At 37.2% G+C, this 16,919-nt stretch overlaps 1 protein-coding gene across 4 annotated transcripts; it reads left to right on the top strand.

The window, feature by feature from the left end:
* The first annotated feature begins 11,657 nt into the window (after window positions 1-11,657).
* On the top strand, window positions 11,658-16,374 carry LOC126608974 (type IV inositol polyphosphate 5-phosphatase 7-like). 4 transcript variants are annotated; one of them, XM_050276994.1, is made up of 12 exons: window positions 11,658-12,214; window positions 12,340-12,427; window positions 12,757-12,913; window positions 13,042-13,146; window positions 13,241-14,027; window positions 14,120-14,313; window positions 14,422-14,530; window positions 14,631-14,779; window positions 14,910-15,175; window positions 15,709-15,787; window positions 15,880-16,050; window positions 16,160-16,374. In XM_050276994.1, the coding sequence occupies exons 1-9, from the start codon at window positions 12,185-12,187 to the stop codon at window positions 15,130-15,132; spliced, it is 1,842 nt and encodes a 613-aa protein (XP_050132951.1). In that variant the 5' UTR covers window positions 11,658-12,184; the 3' UTR covers window positions 15,133-15,175; window positions 15,709-15,787; window positions 15,880-16,050; window positions 16,160-16,374. The 4 variants fall into 4 exon arrangements, with proteins under 4 accessions (XP_050132951.1, XP_050132952.1, XP_050132949.1 ...); XM_050276995.1 differs by having other exon boundaries at window positions 15,877-16,050; XM_050276992.1 differs by having other exon boundaries at window positions 11,660-12,214; window positions 15,703-15,787.
* The last annotated feature ends 545 nt before the right edge of the window (window positions 16,375-16,919 follow it).

Below are 16,919 nucleotides of genomic sequence, written 5' to 3'. Positions count from 1 at the left end.
AGCTTAAGATCATTAAGGGGTGGTTTGGGAGTGAGGTGCTTAAAAAAAAAGCAGCCATGAAAAAAAGCTGTGAGGGTTTTAGGTGTTTGGTAAACTGAAAAAAAAAAGGCTTATTTTGGAAGCTGCTGTGAGAATAAGCTGAAATCAAAGGAAAAAGCTAAAGCTGCTATTTGCAGCTTTGGAAAACTGACTTCTTTTTTCAAAGCACACGGAGCTACAGTGCTCCTTTAATGAAAAGACCCACTACAGACTGTTTTTTTTTTTTCAAAAGCACTTGTACAAAAAAGTTTACTAAACACTCTGTTGATTTATTTCACAACCGTTTATTCTCACAGCACAGCAGCTTATTCTCACAGCAGTTTTTTTTCAAAGCACAACAATACCAAACTAGCCCTAAGTGTCTCACTAGAACGCTTCAGCTTTATACTTTCAAAGCAATCAGTCGTTATCAGGTTTTTCAACTACACATGCAAAGCATACTTGATGATTCTGTTAACAACATATTTGAATTATATATTAGGCATTCCTTTGGCAGGATGATCCCTTTAAACCAACCTAGAAACTAATGTGTTAACTTATGATTGTACACAAGTGGCCAGATATCCTTCGCCTTTTCAAGAACAACATTCACTTAATCATTTCATCATGCACCTCAACCTGGTATTCTACAAGTGAAGTTCCTACTTCCCTTGGCTCCTTTATTATTGGAGACATAATTTCAGAGGTTTCAACATAACCAAACATCTTATTACTAGTACAGGTTGAACCATCATTTTCAATTAAAGGTGTTGAAGTTGTTGAACTCTACGACATATGGTCCTGAGGATCTACTGCATTGAGATAAATAATCCAAAGGGCTATTTTGATTGATAATATCACTCGGTGCATGAGAAATCCTTCCCACGTACTTTACTGTATAAGAAAATATTTCAGCCCATTAAGTTTAAAAGTTTAATGAATTTACGTGAGTTTTTATTTTGAATGGTTGTAAATATCAATTTATATGTTGAATTGGGTTAATTTGTGAGGGTAGATTAAGTAACAAATTTGGGTTTAAAGAGATATTGATATTTTACTAAAAAATAATATGGATGTAGAGATAGGTTATATGAGTTCAAATAAAATTTCTCTTGCAAATATTGTGCTCGTCTATTCGTTGTATTGTAGTTGTTAGATAGGAAATTTGGAAAATTAGCTAAAATTTGGACCATGATAGAATTTTGACCACCATTATAAATTTGGACCATGATAAAACAACTTTCAAGTAAATATGACATAAGAATATAAAAAACCACGAAAGCTTTTAGATGGCCTCCCAACCATGGAAAACATATAGTTTTGTAATAATTTTAGTTAAGAAAGGGTATTGCAATATTTTTCATGTCATATTTTGATTATAATTATGTTTGGACTCGATTTTACACCATCGGTCCGAGTAATCGAGGCCTTTGAGTGAGCATGGTTCTCAACCGTCGGATGGAAAAATGGAGATATTTGTGCTAAAGGATAATATTATGAATTTTATCATAATAATTATCTTCTTGACATCTTCTTAAACCAGATAAATAGGATGCGATTTATATCTCAAATAAAGAAATACAGTTCGAATTGATTTGGGATGTCTAACGGCACTTGGAAGCTTAAAATGAATTTGAAATTCATTTGATCAGAATGCATGCACGACAATAGAGGTGATGGCTTTTGGTGATGATGTTAGGATGAGATGAGATAAGGCTTATCTGAGGCTCAAATCAGTGGAAGAGTTCTAATAACATGGTAGTCTTTACCAGCTTATCAACCAGCACATACTCGTCCCTATAAATACAAGGCTACAAATAATGGAAAAGTCCCTTCCAATTCAACACACAAACTGCCTTGCGCAAACTCTCGCTCTCCACGAAACCTCTCAACAACCTTGAGATTTTTATTTTCTTTTTCACCGACACATCTTCAGTTTGGATAAACAGCACTATGAAGGCAACCGGTGAACATCTTCAGTTTGGATAAACAACACTGTCGCCGCAGAATCAGCCGACTGCGAAGTACCTTCAGTTTGGATAAACAGCACTGCGTTGAGGTCGACTGGTTATCTATCCAAGTCTCGGTCGATAAGGGTTTTCGAATCCTTATTGACAGAGGTCATCTCACGAACCTTCTCGGCGAAGTGAGGTGTTACGAATCACCAAACTTGGTGCGTTGAACACCGAGTTATTTTATGATTGGATACTCACAAGTTGGATTTAGAGTTCAGCATTCTGATGGCCGAACCACATTTACGATTAAAACGTACATCTGCTTTGAATACTTGTGTCTATATAGTCTAGTGTCGATTCGCCGTGCTTATACTCTTACGAATATAATCACCGTGACCAAATCTGACACCGACAATTTGTGAACTTCGTAGAACTAGCAACCTTGTCTTCAGGCTCTAGAACCCGAAGGTTGAGATTGTTCCTTCCTCGGCCGTAATCAAAATTTTAACCATTAAATATTTGTTTAAAATATAAAAATCTAGATGTAATAGTTAGAAAACTCAAAATATCCTATACCACGAAGAATCATATAACTTTTGTTATGTTGTGGCCTATTTAACTGAGGGGTGCGACATGGAGAGAAAGAGAGTGAAGAATAGGCTTGAGGAATTGTGTATTAATTTCCTAGTCCTTGTGCCTTTATTTATAGTAATAAGGAGGAAAGAAACTTGCTCTCCAAGTAATAGAAAGTCTATTAGGAAAGATCTTCTAGATCTCAAATGATTCCTAATCTATCTCTACTTAGGATTTACACAATCACAATATGTATTAGAACATATGTCACAACATGTTGTCTTTTTTTTTTTTATGGGGTCCTAAAAATGAATGATTTTGATCGGATTATCATATTACATTGAGGGTCCGAAGAAGCGCTTGTGAGGACCTCTGAGGATCACCCAACGGTCTAGGCATGTGATGGAAGAGAGAAGACCACCATGGTTGTGTAGATGTTGTGTAACATAAGCTTTGAACCAAGAAGAAAGATTTAATTTTAGACGAAGATGAGTACAGAGAAGACTATCATGGCTATACTGCTCTTCGACCCTAGTTCCAACGAAGAAGAAAGACTTTCTCTCTCCACTTCTCACGTGACGAACTCCCCATTTTTCTTTTTCTTTTTTAATTGTTATCCATTCAAATTGTGCTACTTATCATTTAATTAATAAAGGAATGGTGTAATATTCAACCAATGCTTTTTATACCATATGTTTAACACCGTTATTTTTTTTTTAAATTCACTATAAATTCATACGACCTCTGAATACTATTTCATAAAGTACTGTGAACTCGTAATCACTTGAAGTTTCATCTCATATTGTCAAATTCATTAAAATATTAAACCAAAATTTATGAGATTGTTGTATGTTATATATTAAATAATAAACCTAGTTCACCAGGGCCTCTACCTAAGCGCATAAACGCTAACCCCCAGTTCGTCGCCTAATCAACGTCGACCGTATCATGATTACGACTTCCCAATATTAGAATCCTAAATTCGCTACTGATTGAGTTCACAGACTATCATCTTATAAAAAAGAGGTCCCCCTCAAATGAGTTTCTAACAAATACTAGCATTGAAGCATACATTAATGTGTGAATAGTTGAGATAGTAGTGGAAGAAAGCTTTTAGAATGTGAGAATTTTTTAGAGTAAATTTCAGTTTACTACCCTCAAGTTTCGTGGTTTTCAACATTTAGTACATGAAGTTTTTTTCGTCCCAGAGTCATACCTAAAGTGTTAATTTTGGGACAGTCTCATATATCCGTTAGTCTGGCTGTTAAATTGGCCGTTAACTGATGATGTGGTACCCACGTGGACAATAACTAGACGCCACGTGTCAACTGGGTTCACGTGGATATTAAAAAAAAAAAAAACTAAAACAAAATTTAAAAATTTAAAAAACTAAAAACCAAGCCTAAACCTAAAAAATTTAAAATTGCCCTCCTGGCCGTCGCCCTCTTCTTCGCACAATTTCCAAACCCAGCTACCAACCCTTCGACCATATCAATCGACCCGAACGGGTTGACCGGGATCTGATTGAAGGAAAACAGTCCGCTGCATAATCTCTTCATCTTCGGCGACGGCGGCGCAAGCAGAAGCTCCTCTTTACACTCATTCCAACTCTTGGAAAACCCATTAGTGGAATCCTCAAGCTCTCTGAGAGTGTACCAATGTCCCCACCCCAAATGCTAAACCTCCGGCGCAACGATCATCCCCTGGTCCCCAGACCGAGCCTCTCCTCTGCCATGTGATGACCCACCGCCGCCACCCTTCTCCGGGTAAGAAATCTGGTGGTCCTTTCCAATCTCAATGTGAATTCTCTGTCGGCCACCGCTCCCAGCCGGGCTGTCGTGGTGATCGTCCTGCTTGAGAAGCAGGGGCTGGGCTCTGGTGGAGTCCGAGTCAACAACCGGGTCAGGATGGCTCTGGTGGTTGATGGGTTTCGGGTCAGGCTGTGATGGGTTGTTCCGTAAGTCGTCAATTCGGATTTCTTGGATCTCTTTGGAGACATTTGGGATGGCAGAGGAGTTGTGTGTAAGGTCTTGGCTTTCGAGGAGTTGTTGCTGTTGCAGCGGGAAATGAACCAGAGCGAGATGAGGATGAGGACGAGAACAATGGCGGCTCCGGTGCAAATTTCCAAAACAACCTCAAATGAAACCATGAAACTTCACGATAGGAAACTGATATTTATCTAACTTTTTATTATTAATTTGTTAGTTTTAAGACCATCTCCAACGCTTGGGCTAAAAGCCAAATTTTTTAGCCCGAAAAATTTAGTTTTTAGCCCAGAAACATCTTTTTTGCTCAAACCCTTCTACCCTCAAATTTTAGCCTGGAATTATTAAAGAATGAAATTAGCCTAAATTTTTTTCTTAAATCAATTTTTTTTATAAATAAATATGTAGATTATTGTAAATTAATTTTATGAACATTTTAATCTAAAAAAATTTAAATTCCGATAAACATTTCGCATTTAGTCCGGGGAAAGCTGGGTATTTGGCCGAGAAATAGCATTTGGCATTTAACCTAAAATTTTAGCATGGGTTGGAGAGTGTTTGGGGGGGTAATTTGGGGGGTAATTTGGTTTTTAGCCCAGGGTTGGAGATGGTCTAAGCAAATGATATTTTTCTATAAATAAAAAAAGAAATTAATTTTGTTGTGGTTTGACATAAATACTCATGATTTAGTAATTATCATTTTTTGCTCAGTTATGTATAAAAGGTTAAAATTGTATTTTAAAGAATTTTCATTGACAATGAAATTGGCTTAATAAATAATATAAATATATACAAGTAAATAACTATTGCATCATTTATTTGCACACAAGCAACCAAATGTATGGACAAAAAGACAATGTATACTAGCTAGCATCCTTTTCTCTTCTTGTAATGGCGCATATTTGATGAGTATGCATTTCCAAATTTCCCTTTTCATAACGTCCTCATTGAATCAAAACAATATGATTTTTGTTAGATACCATTTTATGAGATTCTTCGTGAATCGTCAAGGTTGTCAAAAGAATGGAGTATGTTTGGAATTCTAGTAGGGTCACTCGTCAAGTTATTGTTTTTCCCTTTAGATATCGGCCAATTGCAAAGGATGGCCCCATTGCTCTTTGTTTTTTATACAATCCTTCTTACTTTCACAAATTTCTTTGCACTATTCAATATTCACTTTGTTCTTGTTATTGCTTCAAATCATTTCATAAGACCCACATTAGCCTAAGCAAACTAAAAACAATAACAATGTCGTCCTAACTTCCATACAAAAGCACAAGCACATAATTCACCAAACACAACACTTCATCAAGATTAATGATTTAATGCTGATTAGATAACCTTGATGAACAAAATGGAAGTCCACTCGTTATTTCATGTTTAAAAGGTATGGAGCGTATAATGGCAGAAACAGAAAATCTAGGTATTAAGGTTATTTTCTCTCAAAAGAAAAAAAATATTGTCTAAACTTTTTTTGAATAATGCTACGTAGACACACAAAAACTAATGGCACTCTTTATTAGAGTTGAGTTGAATTTGGTGGCATACTTTTGTTGCTAATATTGAGCATATGATTTACTACCAGCTTAAAACTTGACAAATTATTTCTGTCAAATTTCGAACTTGGAATGAGCATGAAGAAATTAACGATACTTCTTTATCTTTTGAGTTCTTCTGCCAGATTGGTCGCTCAAGACCTTTAGTCTCTACCTTGACCCGGTGAAAAAATAGGATCACTTCTTATGGACTCATTGAGAATGATTATGATCTAGTTCATGGCCTATTAGAAGCATATTCTTTAATTTTGATGATGTTGTAACTTATTTCCCACTGCTACATGATGTAACAATTCAACACTTGTTACAATGTGTATTTCTTTCGATGATATACTCTTAGTTAGGATTGTACCAACTCTTTCGTTCACACTCGTATTATAACGGTGTGGCAGACTCTTAAAATTTTCTCTTTTTTATAAGCTTTTAATGGTAGTTGTATAACTTTATGTTTTGTCCGTAAGAACAAAAAAAGGGATAAACAATCCAACTTAAATTTCTTCAAAGGGTCATAACAAAAGTGCTCCAATTTCTTCTCCCCTCATTGAAAAAAGAGGTGTTCTCGAAGAAAATTGAGGTTTCACCGTAAAATCAATTGGTTATATCGGGAGTAACCCAATTTACTTATAAACCTATGCAAGAACTTTTCTCTTATCAATATAGGATTCATTCTCAACAGTCCCAGCTAGAGTTGAAATCGTGAAAGGTTGTAGCTTAAAGCACACTATTATGGGACTTCAAAGGAAACAATGCATTTGTGTGCAAGTTCCAATCTTGCATATGTATTTGGGAATTGGGACCAAATTGTCATCATAAAAACTGAATTTAGTCAGTGGAGGCTAATGAAGTGGTTAAGGACTACCCATAGAAACGTGAGTGGATGTGATTTTATACCATTGTGGTACCCCAACAACAATTATTCCGCCGTTTCCTCACTAGATTTTGTCTTGTAACATAAAAAAAGTAAGCCCCTAAACAATGGCTTAAGACCCAATTACAATCATGAGGATTTGCAATAACGAATACAAAATATAAGAGACAGTCTTGCTCTTTGCCCTTGGATGTTTATGGAGTCATGGGTACTAAGAGTTAAATAACCAATTAAGGCTTCAAACTTTGAGAAGACCTTGTTTTTGTTCAAATACGGCTTTCAAACATGGTTCGTTGAACCCCTCAAGAAGAGCTGGAGCTTGGCTTGGGCGGCGGGCACATCAAGCTAGAAGTCCACTTTGTGTGACCACATTTGCTCAAAATCCCTATTCATATACTACTTAGCTGGTGTAGCCCTGTTAAATGTTTCTTACTTACTTTGGACATTTTTTACATCATTCTTAATGAATATCGTACTTTAAAAAAAAACATATGTATGCTTTCTACTTTATTCTTATAGTTTCATCTTATCCATATTATCAAATACCACCTTTTGCAAATACAGTTCTATTTAAATGTATCCCGAAATGGCAGGAGTGTACCAATTAGGGTTTGAATAAAAAAAAAATAGTAACTAATAAATGGCATTTAATTTGATTAAATACAATACTGACGTTTACAAAAATTTAAATTTAAAAATATGGATGAGCATAAAAATCAAAGACAAAATTTGAAAAATCATACATATGTAATAGTAAAATAGTAAAATAGTTAAATATGCTAGAGGAGGGATCTCTTCAAATTCTCTAATCAAAGAAGTCCTCTCTTATCACGTGTTAATGCTAGATCCAACAACATGGGTCCTATGTTTTTTTTTTTTTTTTGAGAGAAATACGATATTTGATATTCATTGCAAACAAAGCAATACAAGGACAAATTGACAACAAACTGAGAATAGTGTGCATATTGGGCCTCGATAAAACCTTGTCGGAGAACCCAGTCTAAGGAAAAAGAGTGTCCTACACGACGAAATGAACTATCCCCAAATGTCAATACAGAAACAAATTACAATAAATCCCTAAGCAAATCAGGGGAATCTTCCACCCACCAAACATGTAGTGTATAACCATTGCTGTGCTGTGAGCAACCATGGCTTCCATAGTCCTTTCCACATGCTGCAAAACCAACATGAACCACCAGCTGAAAATGTCACCAACAAATTGGAGGTAACTCGACGCCAAACGCCGTATACAATCTTCAAACAGACGCTCTCCTAGAGAACCTAAGGAAACCTAGGAACCCTAGAGAGCAATTTTCCTAGGAATACCAAGACTAAACAATGAAAACTAAATTAAACTAAAATTACAAAAACTCACCCGAAGCGAAACAAAGGGAAAGAAACCAAGAAGGGAACCACAATTCGGCACACCCACACACCAAAACCAAGCCGCACTAGCCAAAAGGGACCACAACCAGATCTAGAAACCACAGGCAGCGGGCCTCCAACCAGGTCGACCCAAGCTGTGTGAGGATGAACCTCAGAAAAATCACTGGCAAAATTGAAACGGATCTCCCGGCACCAAAAGGGAAAGGTAGAGGTGGCACCTACTGCCAACAACCCAAAAACCAAACACTAACATCGATTCGGACCCAAAACAAAGAGACACAAGAGGGCAAGGTATGGATCTGAAGGTTGGGCGGGAGGGAGAACACGGGATGGAAGGAAGGTGCAGGGCTGAAATAGGATGGCTAGGAGAGAAAGAGAGGAAGGCTAGGAGAAGAAAGAGATGAGGGACAGGTTGCCCACTGGCCCCCAACCTTAGGTAGAGGCCGGTGGCGAAGGCTCGGGTTTCTGAAGGGAGGGTGTTGAGAGTCTCTAAATTAGTTTAAATTTTAAGAATTATATCTTAAATCAACATGGGTCCTATGTTATAATGTCTCTCGTTTGCTAATTTTCATACAGAGATCATTTTTCAATTACATGTTGATATGTTTGGTGTAAAGACTCGTCGTGGATTTTATTTGTAACTTATTTCTTGTTTAAAAGAAATATAAGTCCAAGTTTGTTTTCCCTCGAAACGAAAATTTAATATTCTTGACTATACAGTGGAGTCTTCAACATTTATAAATCTAATAGGAATTAGGAAGCACATTTCATGTGGAAAGCTCCCCACGCAAATGAAAAAACCAAAGTGAAAAATATTGCTTAGAGAAACTCACCAACCTCTTCCAAAAAATTAAAAAGGGAACCCCAACATCCATTGTGGCACACAAAAAAGGGCACCCCCAACACCTTAAATTTGGGACACCTGTATATGTTTCCAAGGACACAGAACCTAGTTTAAGCTTGGAAACCCCCAAAATTGGTCATCAACATTCTCCCAAACCAACATCCACAATCATTCCATATAAGGGTAAAGTACAAAAAACCACCACAACTATTGGTGTCACGACACTTTCATATCTCATTTTTAAAATTGACAATGTCATACCTCATCTTTAGAATTTGGTCCAATGTTATACCTTCCGTTACTTGGCCATTTACTTTTTAGTTAAATGCTGACGTGGCTTAATTTGGAGCCCACTTTCTATTAAAAAATTATTAAAAACTAAAAAAAAATTATTTAATATTTTTTAAATATTAAAATAATAAAGAAAAGTAATAAAAATTAAAAAAAGAAAACAACCCTCAGTTCGTCCCTCCCCCTCCCCTTCCTCTCTCTCTTCACCCCATCTTCATCTTCTTCCCCCCACCTGCAACCCCCAACCAAAAAAAAAAAAAAAAAAAAAAATTCCAATTTGTCTTCCCCTGCACCCACCCTCAGTTTGTCCCCCCCCCCAACTCCCTCTTCCCCCTCCTACAACCCAAAAACAAAAAAATAAAAACCCAAATCCCGTCGGCAGGAAGATGGGTGCGCGGAGAAGGTGGAGGATGGGTGCGGAAGAGGATGTGGAGAATGGATGAGAGTGGTGGATTTGGGGTTGGCAGGGGGTTAGGTTTGGGGGGGGGGGACGAACTGGGTTCGCTTTGGATTTTTTTTTCTTTTTCTTTATGGTCATCGTCCTCCAGAACCATCTGGATGGGGGAGGAGCCCAGCCCGTCGGTGATGGCCAACATAATCTTCTTCATCTCCTCCCTGAACTCTTCCAGATCCATCGTCCCACTCTGGTCGCTGTCGAACTTGTCGAATATGGAGTCGTACAACTGCGTCAACTGCTATGGCGGGGTGGCCACATCGATGCCGAAGAGGGCCTTAATGAGCCTGAGGGACTCGAAGGCTTTGCAGAGCTCTGGCCGGGAGAGGACGCTGTCGCTGTTGGGGTTTTTTTTTTTTTTTTTTTTCTTCTTCTTCCTCCTTCTTTCTGGGTTGTAGGGGGTTGGGGGGGGGGGACGCGAACTAGGTTGGGTTGCATTTTTTTTTCCTCTTCTTCTTCTTCAGGGGCGGTGGTTGATGGGTTGATAGGTTTTCAAATATGTTTTTTTTGGTTGAAGATTAAGCAGGGAAGAAGATGAAGATGGGGAGAGAGAGAGGGGGGAAGGGACGAATAGAGGGATTTTTTTTACTTTTCTTTATTATTTAAAAAAATATTAAATAATTTTTTTTTAGTTTTTAATAATATTTTATTAAATTTTTTTTTATAGAAAATGGGCTCCGAATCAAGCCACTTTAGCATTTAACTGAAAAGTAAACGGTCAAATAACGGAAGGTATAACATTGAATCAAATTCTAAAGATAAGGTATGACATTGTCAATTTTAAAAGATGGGGTATGAAAGTGTCGTGACACCAATAGTTGAGGTAATTTTTTGTACTTTACCCTATATAGTAACATAGAGAATCACACATATGAGAAATGCATATTGCTCCAAAAATTAAAGATTGGAACTTTAGAAATAAAAACCTAAAGAGGACAAGAAATGAAGTTGTTGTGGAGATTTTATGCATTTGCTAAAGTTGAATGCCTCCAAACAAAAAACCATGTAGGAACTACCAATATCATTTTTTGTCAATACAATATTTCTTCAAGAGCACTTAATACTACAGTGTAGTAGCATTTCTCTTTACTTGTAAGTAAGAGGTCTTAGGTTCGATTCTCGTCAAAGGTTGAATCATATTATTACTAACCCATTGTGAGGTTAAACTCAATTCTCTTCCCTTTAGTATAGATAATATCGTTTGTTAAAAAACAAAAATTGTTCAACCCCAAACATTCTTTGCGAGCGCGAGTGGCCCTTTACCACAGTGGTGAAAATATGTTGAGTTCTTACATGATGACATGAGTTCGAACCTCATTAGTGACTAATCTAATAAAATCCTTCGTTTGACAAAAAAAATAAATTCTCTGCCAGCAAAAGAAGAAATAAAATAAAATAAAAAACAAATATAGTACTAGTACTTGTAACAACCCAGCAGATACATATTAACACTCCCTTTCTCTTTTTCCATCTTTAAACTGCTTTTACTTTGATGGGTAGACCAAATGGTGCAGAAGGAGACAGCTCTCCCTCTCCCTCTAGTGCCTGCTGTACATGTCTGGATCTCAAAACATGCCCTTCACTTTGCTGACCGCGGGCAGCCTTTCTTCTGCTGACCGGGTCGTTCTGCTCACAAGTTTAAAACTAAACAACATGCCCGTTGCCCCGTTATGTTGGGCGTCCCTTGTGCTAATTGCTTTGGGGTTAAATATTTCTCAATAAAATTAACTCTCACTCACCAGACTCCTCACTCTCTGTCTCTCGTCTTGCACTTTATACTGTTCAAGTTCGATACTTTGCTGTTGTTACCAAGAACGAGGCGCTTTGGTTCAAAGAGAGAGAAGGGGACTCTCTTTTTCTTTCTGCCTCTCTCTCTATGTCTGCCGCATTGTCTTGTTCTAAATTCAGAATCTCATCTCACTCCCACGCATTAAACCGCGCTCTCTCTCTCTCTCTCTCTCTCTCTCTCTCTCTCTCTTACCAGTCTTTGAGCCTTCATATTCTTCTGGGTTTTCCTTCTTTGAGCCTACACATCACCATTGAGTGCGTTTAATAGCGCAACTACACCAAAACAGTAAATCCCATTTATTATTGGCCACAAATAAGAAAAACCATTCGCAGTTTCCTCTCTTTTCTCCAATATTTGCAGATTACTGGATTGTTTTTAGAGTTTTAGGATTAAAGGAGTAAACTTTTATCATATTTGGGGAAGCAGAGAATAAACCAAGAAGCTGTATGAAGTAATAGTGAAACAATGAGAGTTGAGAATTCCAAGAAAAGCACGGTTTTTTTCTTCACTTTCTAATTCTGTTGAAAAAAAAACATTATTTTCCTGGATTATTTATGAATTTGTTTATGTTCTGATTTCTGGGAATTGTTTGTTGATTCTTTGTTTGTTGTTTGGTGAAGCTCTCATGGTCAAAGAAAATGGTCAGAAAGTGGTTCAATATCAAGAGCAAAAATGAGGACTTTCAGGCAGATGATGTTAACTATGGAGGTAGAAACCCTTCTTTTCCAATGGTTTTTCATATGATTGGTATTGCTATTATTATATAATTATTGGGGTTTTCTGGTGACATAATCTTAATCTAAGTACAGAAATCGATTTAACTAATAGCTTTGGATAATTGGAGTTTTTGTCTCAGCAATGCCACTGTTCTGTTTTGTATTTCTATTCTGTTACTGCATAATTGTCCCATCTGTTTTGGCTTGTATATATGAAATTTTTTAATTCTTTGGCATTATTGACCTCTCTCTGATTTATATTTTAATACTTCCAATAATTTTGGCATTATTGAATACATTTCCAATAATTTTGTTCTTCAGGAGGTGATCAGGTTGAATACAGGACTAGTTTCTCAGAGAGGGAACCATGCACAATTAAGAAAAGCAAGACAGAAAAGTTTAGCAAGAACACAGAGCAAGTTCGTAGGCGAAAAATGAATCTCGATCATCCTCGAATCATAGATGTAGAGAACCATAGGTAAAGTGTCTATATATATATATATATATATATATATATATATATCTTCTTTTACAATGTTGTTCTTATAAAGTATTTTGGATCTCTAATGTGTTGTTTACAAGTTTTTCTCTTTTGAATTGGGGCAGCATTTTTGTTGCTACATGGAATGTGGCCGGGAGATCTCCTCCGAGTAATCTGAAACTGGATGATTGGCTTCACGCCTCACCTCCTGCGGATATTTATGTTCTTGGGTATGATTTCGCTGTTTTTATCTTATCTTCTCTCAGAACAAACTCTAATTATAGGCATGTTGCTCATATATACATCTATACTTCTCTCTTTCAGGTTTCAAGAGATAGTTCCTCTAAATGCTGGTAATGTTCTGGGCGCAGAAGACAATGGCCCTGCCAAGAAATGGTTGGCTCTCATTCGGAAGACCTTAAACAATCTTCCCGGGACCAGTGGGGGTGGTGGGTGCTATACACCATCTCCCATCCCACAGCCAATTGTAGAACTACATGCAGATTTTGAGGGATCAGCTAGGCAGAAGAACTCGTCTTTCTTCCAACGTCGATCATTTCAAGCAACCCACAGCTGGAGAACGGAGAATGACCCTTCTATCTCACAACCTCGACTTGATCGAAGGTTCAGTGTTTGTGATCGAGTGATCTTTGCTCACAGGCAAAGTGACTATGGTCACAGGCAAAGCGACTATGGTCAGAGGCCAAGTGATTATGGTCACAGGCCAAGTGATTATGGTCACAGGCCAAGTGATTGTGATCCCAATTTCAAATGCGGTCATAGGCCGAGTGACTATTCAAGGCCGAGTGACTACTCAAGGCCAAGTGACTACTCTAGACCGAGTGACTATTCTAGGTGGGCATCGTCTGATGATGATAACGGACCAGGTGATTCACCAAGTACTGTTTTATTCTCACCAATGTCCTATGGCGGATCTGCATCCAATGATGGATATAGAATGCCGGGGCATTCAAGGTATAACTTAGTTGCAAGCAAGCAAATGGTTGGCATATTTCTCACAGTATGGGTCAGGAGTGAGCTGAGGGATTCTGTGAAAGACATGAAAGTATCATGTGTTGGAAGAGGTTTGATGGGTTATCTTGGAAATAAGGTATTGAATCACTTAGTTATGGTTGTTTTGATTCTTTTCGATGCATTTTTCAATCGTAAATAACAAAGACAATTTTCTGTTTGGATTTTCAGGGATCCATTTCAGTGAGCATGTCTTTGCACGATACGACCTTTTGCTTTGTTTGTACTCATTTAACCTCTGGACAAAAGGAGGGTGATGAACTAAGAAGGAATTCTGATGTCATGGAGATCCTTCGGAAGACTAGATTTCCAAAAGTTAAGGGCTCTGGCGCGCTGAAATCCCCAGAAACAATCTTGGAGCATGAGTAATTGTTTACCTTATCTACCATTGATTGCATACTTTTGTTATAGGCGTTCAGCAGCTGGTATATGCCACTTGTTCTAATTATATTTTTTCTTGACTTCTTATCTAGTCGAGTTATTTGGCTTGGGGATTTGAATTATCGAATTTCCCTCTCTTACCGCTCTGCTAAAGCGTTAGTCGAGATGCAAAACTGGAGGGCCTTGTTAGAGAATGACCAGGCATGTTTCAATATACTTATCTATGTTTCTCCTCTGTTTTAAAATCCTTGCTTCCATTCTTACTACTTCATTAGGCAATTGACATTAGTTCTTGCAACAGTTACGGATAGAGCAGAAACGAGGTCGTGTTTTTAGGGGCTGGAATGAGGGGAAGATTTATTTTCCACCAACTTACAAGTATTCGACAAATTCAGACAGATATGCAGGGGATGATATGCACCCAAAGGAGAAACGTCGAACACCTGCTTGGTAAGACCATCTTCCCTACTGTACGGAGAATTATGGATGAATAAAATGGAAGATGAAGTGTACATTGAATAAAAAGGATTAATTATCCAAAATTTTGAATTGCTAATTTTTTGACTTTTCATCTGTGAAGGTGTGATCGAATATTGTGGTATGGTGAAGGTCTCCAGCAATTATCGTATGTACGTGGGGAATCTAGGTTCTCAGATCACAGACCAGTTTATGGCGTATTTTGGGCTGAGGTTGAATCAAGCCATAACCGGTTGAAGAAAAGCATGAGTTATTCTAGTTCCAGGATAGAAGTTGAGGAGCTTCTTCCATATTCACATGGATATACCGAGCTAAACTTTTTCTGAAGGATGAGGGAACAATGATGACCCACATCGGTCCTGCATTCAGGTATGCTCTCTTTCTGTTGTTTGTTCTGTGCATGTCATGCCTGCAATACAAAATCACATGGTCATCTGAGTGTATGTCTCACTTGCAGGTTTTGTTTAGTTAATAATTTAGTTATTCCTAAGGTTCCCAATACCTATTAAATTAGGAATCCTTTTAAATTCCCTTGGATTCTTGACCGCACATCCAACCGTTAAATTCAGCATGGTACATCATACACTGATGTACCCTAGAAATTTTAGTTGAACAAGTTCCAACTCTTCTTTTGCTATGGTTCGGCAATCAAATCAACCCCTTTTTCACTGTAATTTCATTTCACGTGTCACTCTTTAGCATTTCTCTCGTCAGACGGTTCAATCCATAGATTTTGATCCTATTGGATATGCCTAAAAATGAAAACTCATGCAATGAGAGGAATAATGCCTCTTTTAGTAAACCTGAAAGTGTCCAAATTTTTTCATCCTCTTGTTTTCTTCACAAGTATGGATATCTTGGTTATTTCTTGGTCTTATTTAGAATTTGGTCCCCAGTTGCAGTTGCAGGCGGGAATCACTTTGAAGAACACATCCTTGTAGTGTTGATAGAGACACTCCCTTAGCCCACAAACCGAAAAAGGTAACTCTTCTTTTCTTTTTTTATTGACTTTTTTCTGTGCATCTTTGAAGGGTTAGTTTGTCTAATTTGACCATTTTACTTTCTCTTAGCAGGTGCTAATTTTGCAATTTTGGTCTGTTAACTCACACATGAACAGCAAATTGTACAGTAACTACAGTTGGTTTCATAACTTGGTGGCAGTAAAAAAATCAGTTTCAGCAGTCAGAAACAACACTCCATTATTTGGTCATCCAGTTAATAAGCACTTACCCCACATTAATTAGGTACTATAATTGTGTTAACAAGTGTTTTTACTTCTGTGCTTACAGTAAATAATATTTAAATTTCCCTTGAGCTTTTACTTATATAAAGTTATAAACTTTTGTCTTGCAGGATGAACTCAGCCAATCGGAACTCGCCAAGTGGAAGAACAAGAAGATTATTATTATTTTTAATTATTCGTGATTCTTTATTTGTTTAGGAATTAGGGATATATATATGATGACTGAATGAAAGTGAAAAGGGTAAAAATAATCATTTTCTTACATCCTTTTTGTTATTAAATGCAAAGAAAATAGAATGAAAAAGAATGGTGCCTTATGATTGAAGTCCAAAAGCCTCCTGTTCTTCCAGACTTCCAGTTGTGGCAATTGATTTATCCTGAAAAAGTTACTGTGAGTGCTTTTACTTTTTAACTCCGGTGTTTAACAGACTGGGAAAGCTCGAGTCAGTTTTTACAGGTTTGGCTGGTAAAATAGATGAGCACCATGATTTTTGTTTTGTAGTGGGCCTTCATTCCACATCTGTCTTTACCAGTTTGCACCAAACTGTAATGATTACATTCTCTAGCAAGGAGCACTTGATAATCTTATTTTTAACCGCCAAAACTATGACGTGCATGCGTTTAATCCTCTTCGCATGCATTTGAACCCCCACCCAAGAAACAAAAATGAAAAGAAAATTCTGTTAAGCTGTGAAGATTGAAAAAAGAAAAATGTGCTTTTACAGGAAAATAATCGACTCTTTACATATGATGAGTTTTGTCTTCCTAAGTATATTAATTAGGGAGTGCATGTAGGTATATAGAAACTTTTCATTTTTATGATTTTTATTTAGTACATGTGTTAGTTTTCGATTTGTAATCTTTCTTAAA

Source organism: Malus sylvestris, chromosome 16, assembly GCF_916048215.2.
Source record: "Malus sylvestris chromosome 16, drMalSylv7.2, whole genome shotgun sequence".
In the NCBI taxonomy this organism is placed as follows: Eukaryota; Viridiplantae; Streptophyta; class Magnoliopsida; order Rosales; family Rosaceae; genus Malus; species Malus sylvestris.
The sequence above is the reverse complement of the archived record's forward strand: the minus strand, read 5'-3'. Positions and strand labels throughout refer to the sequence as shown.

Coding starts and splice junctions, on each gene's coding strand:
- LOC126608974 (XM_050276994.1), top strand. CDS start 12,185: ATGAGAGTTGAGAATTCCAAGAAAAGCACG. Junction 12,914..13,041: donor ATAGATGTAGAGAACCATAG/GTAAAGTGTCTA, acceptor GAATTGGGGCAG/CATTTTTGTTGCTACATGGA. Junction 14,780..14,909: donor AAACGTCGAACACCTGCTTG/GTAAGACCATCT, acceptor TCATCTGTGAAG/GTGTGATCGAATATTGTGGT.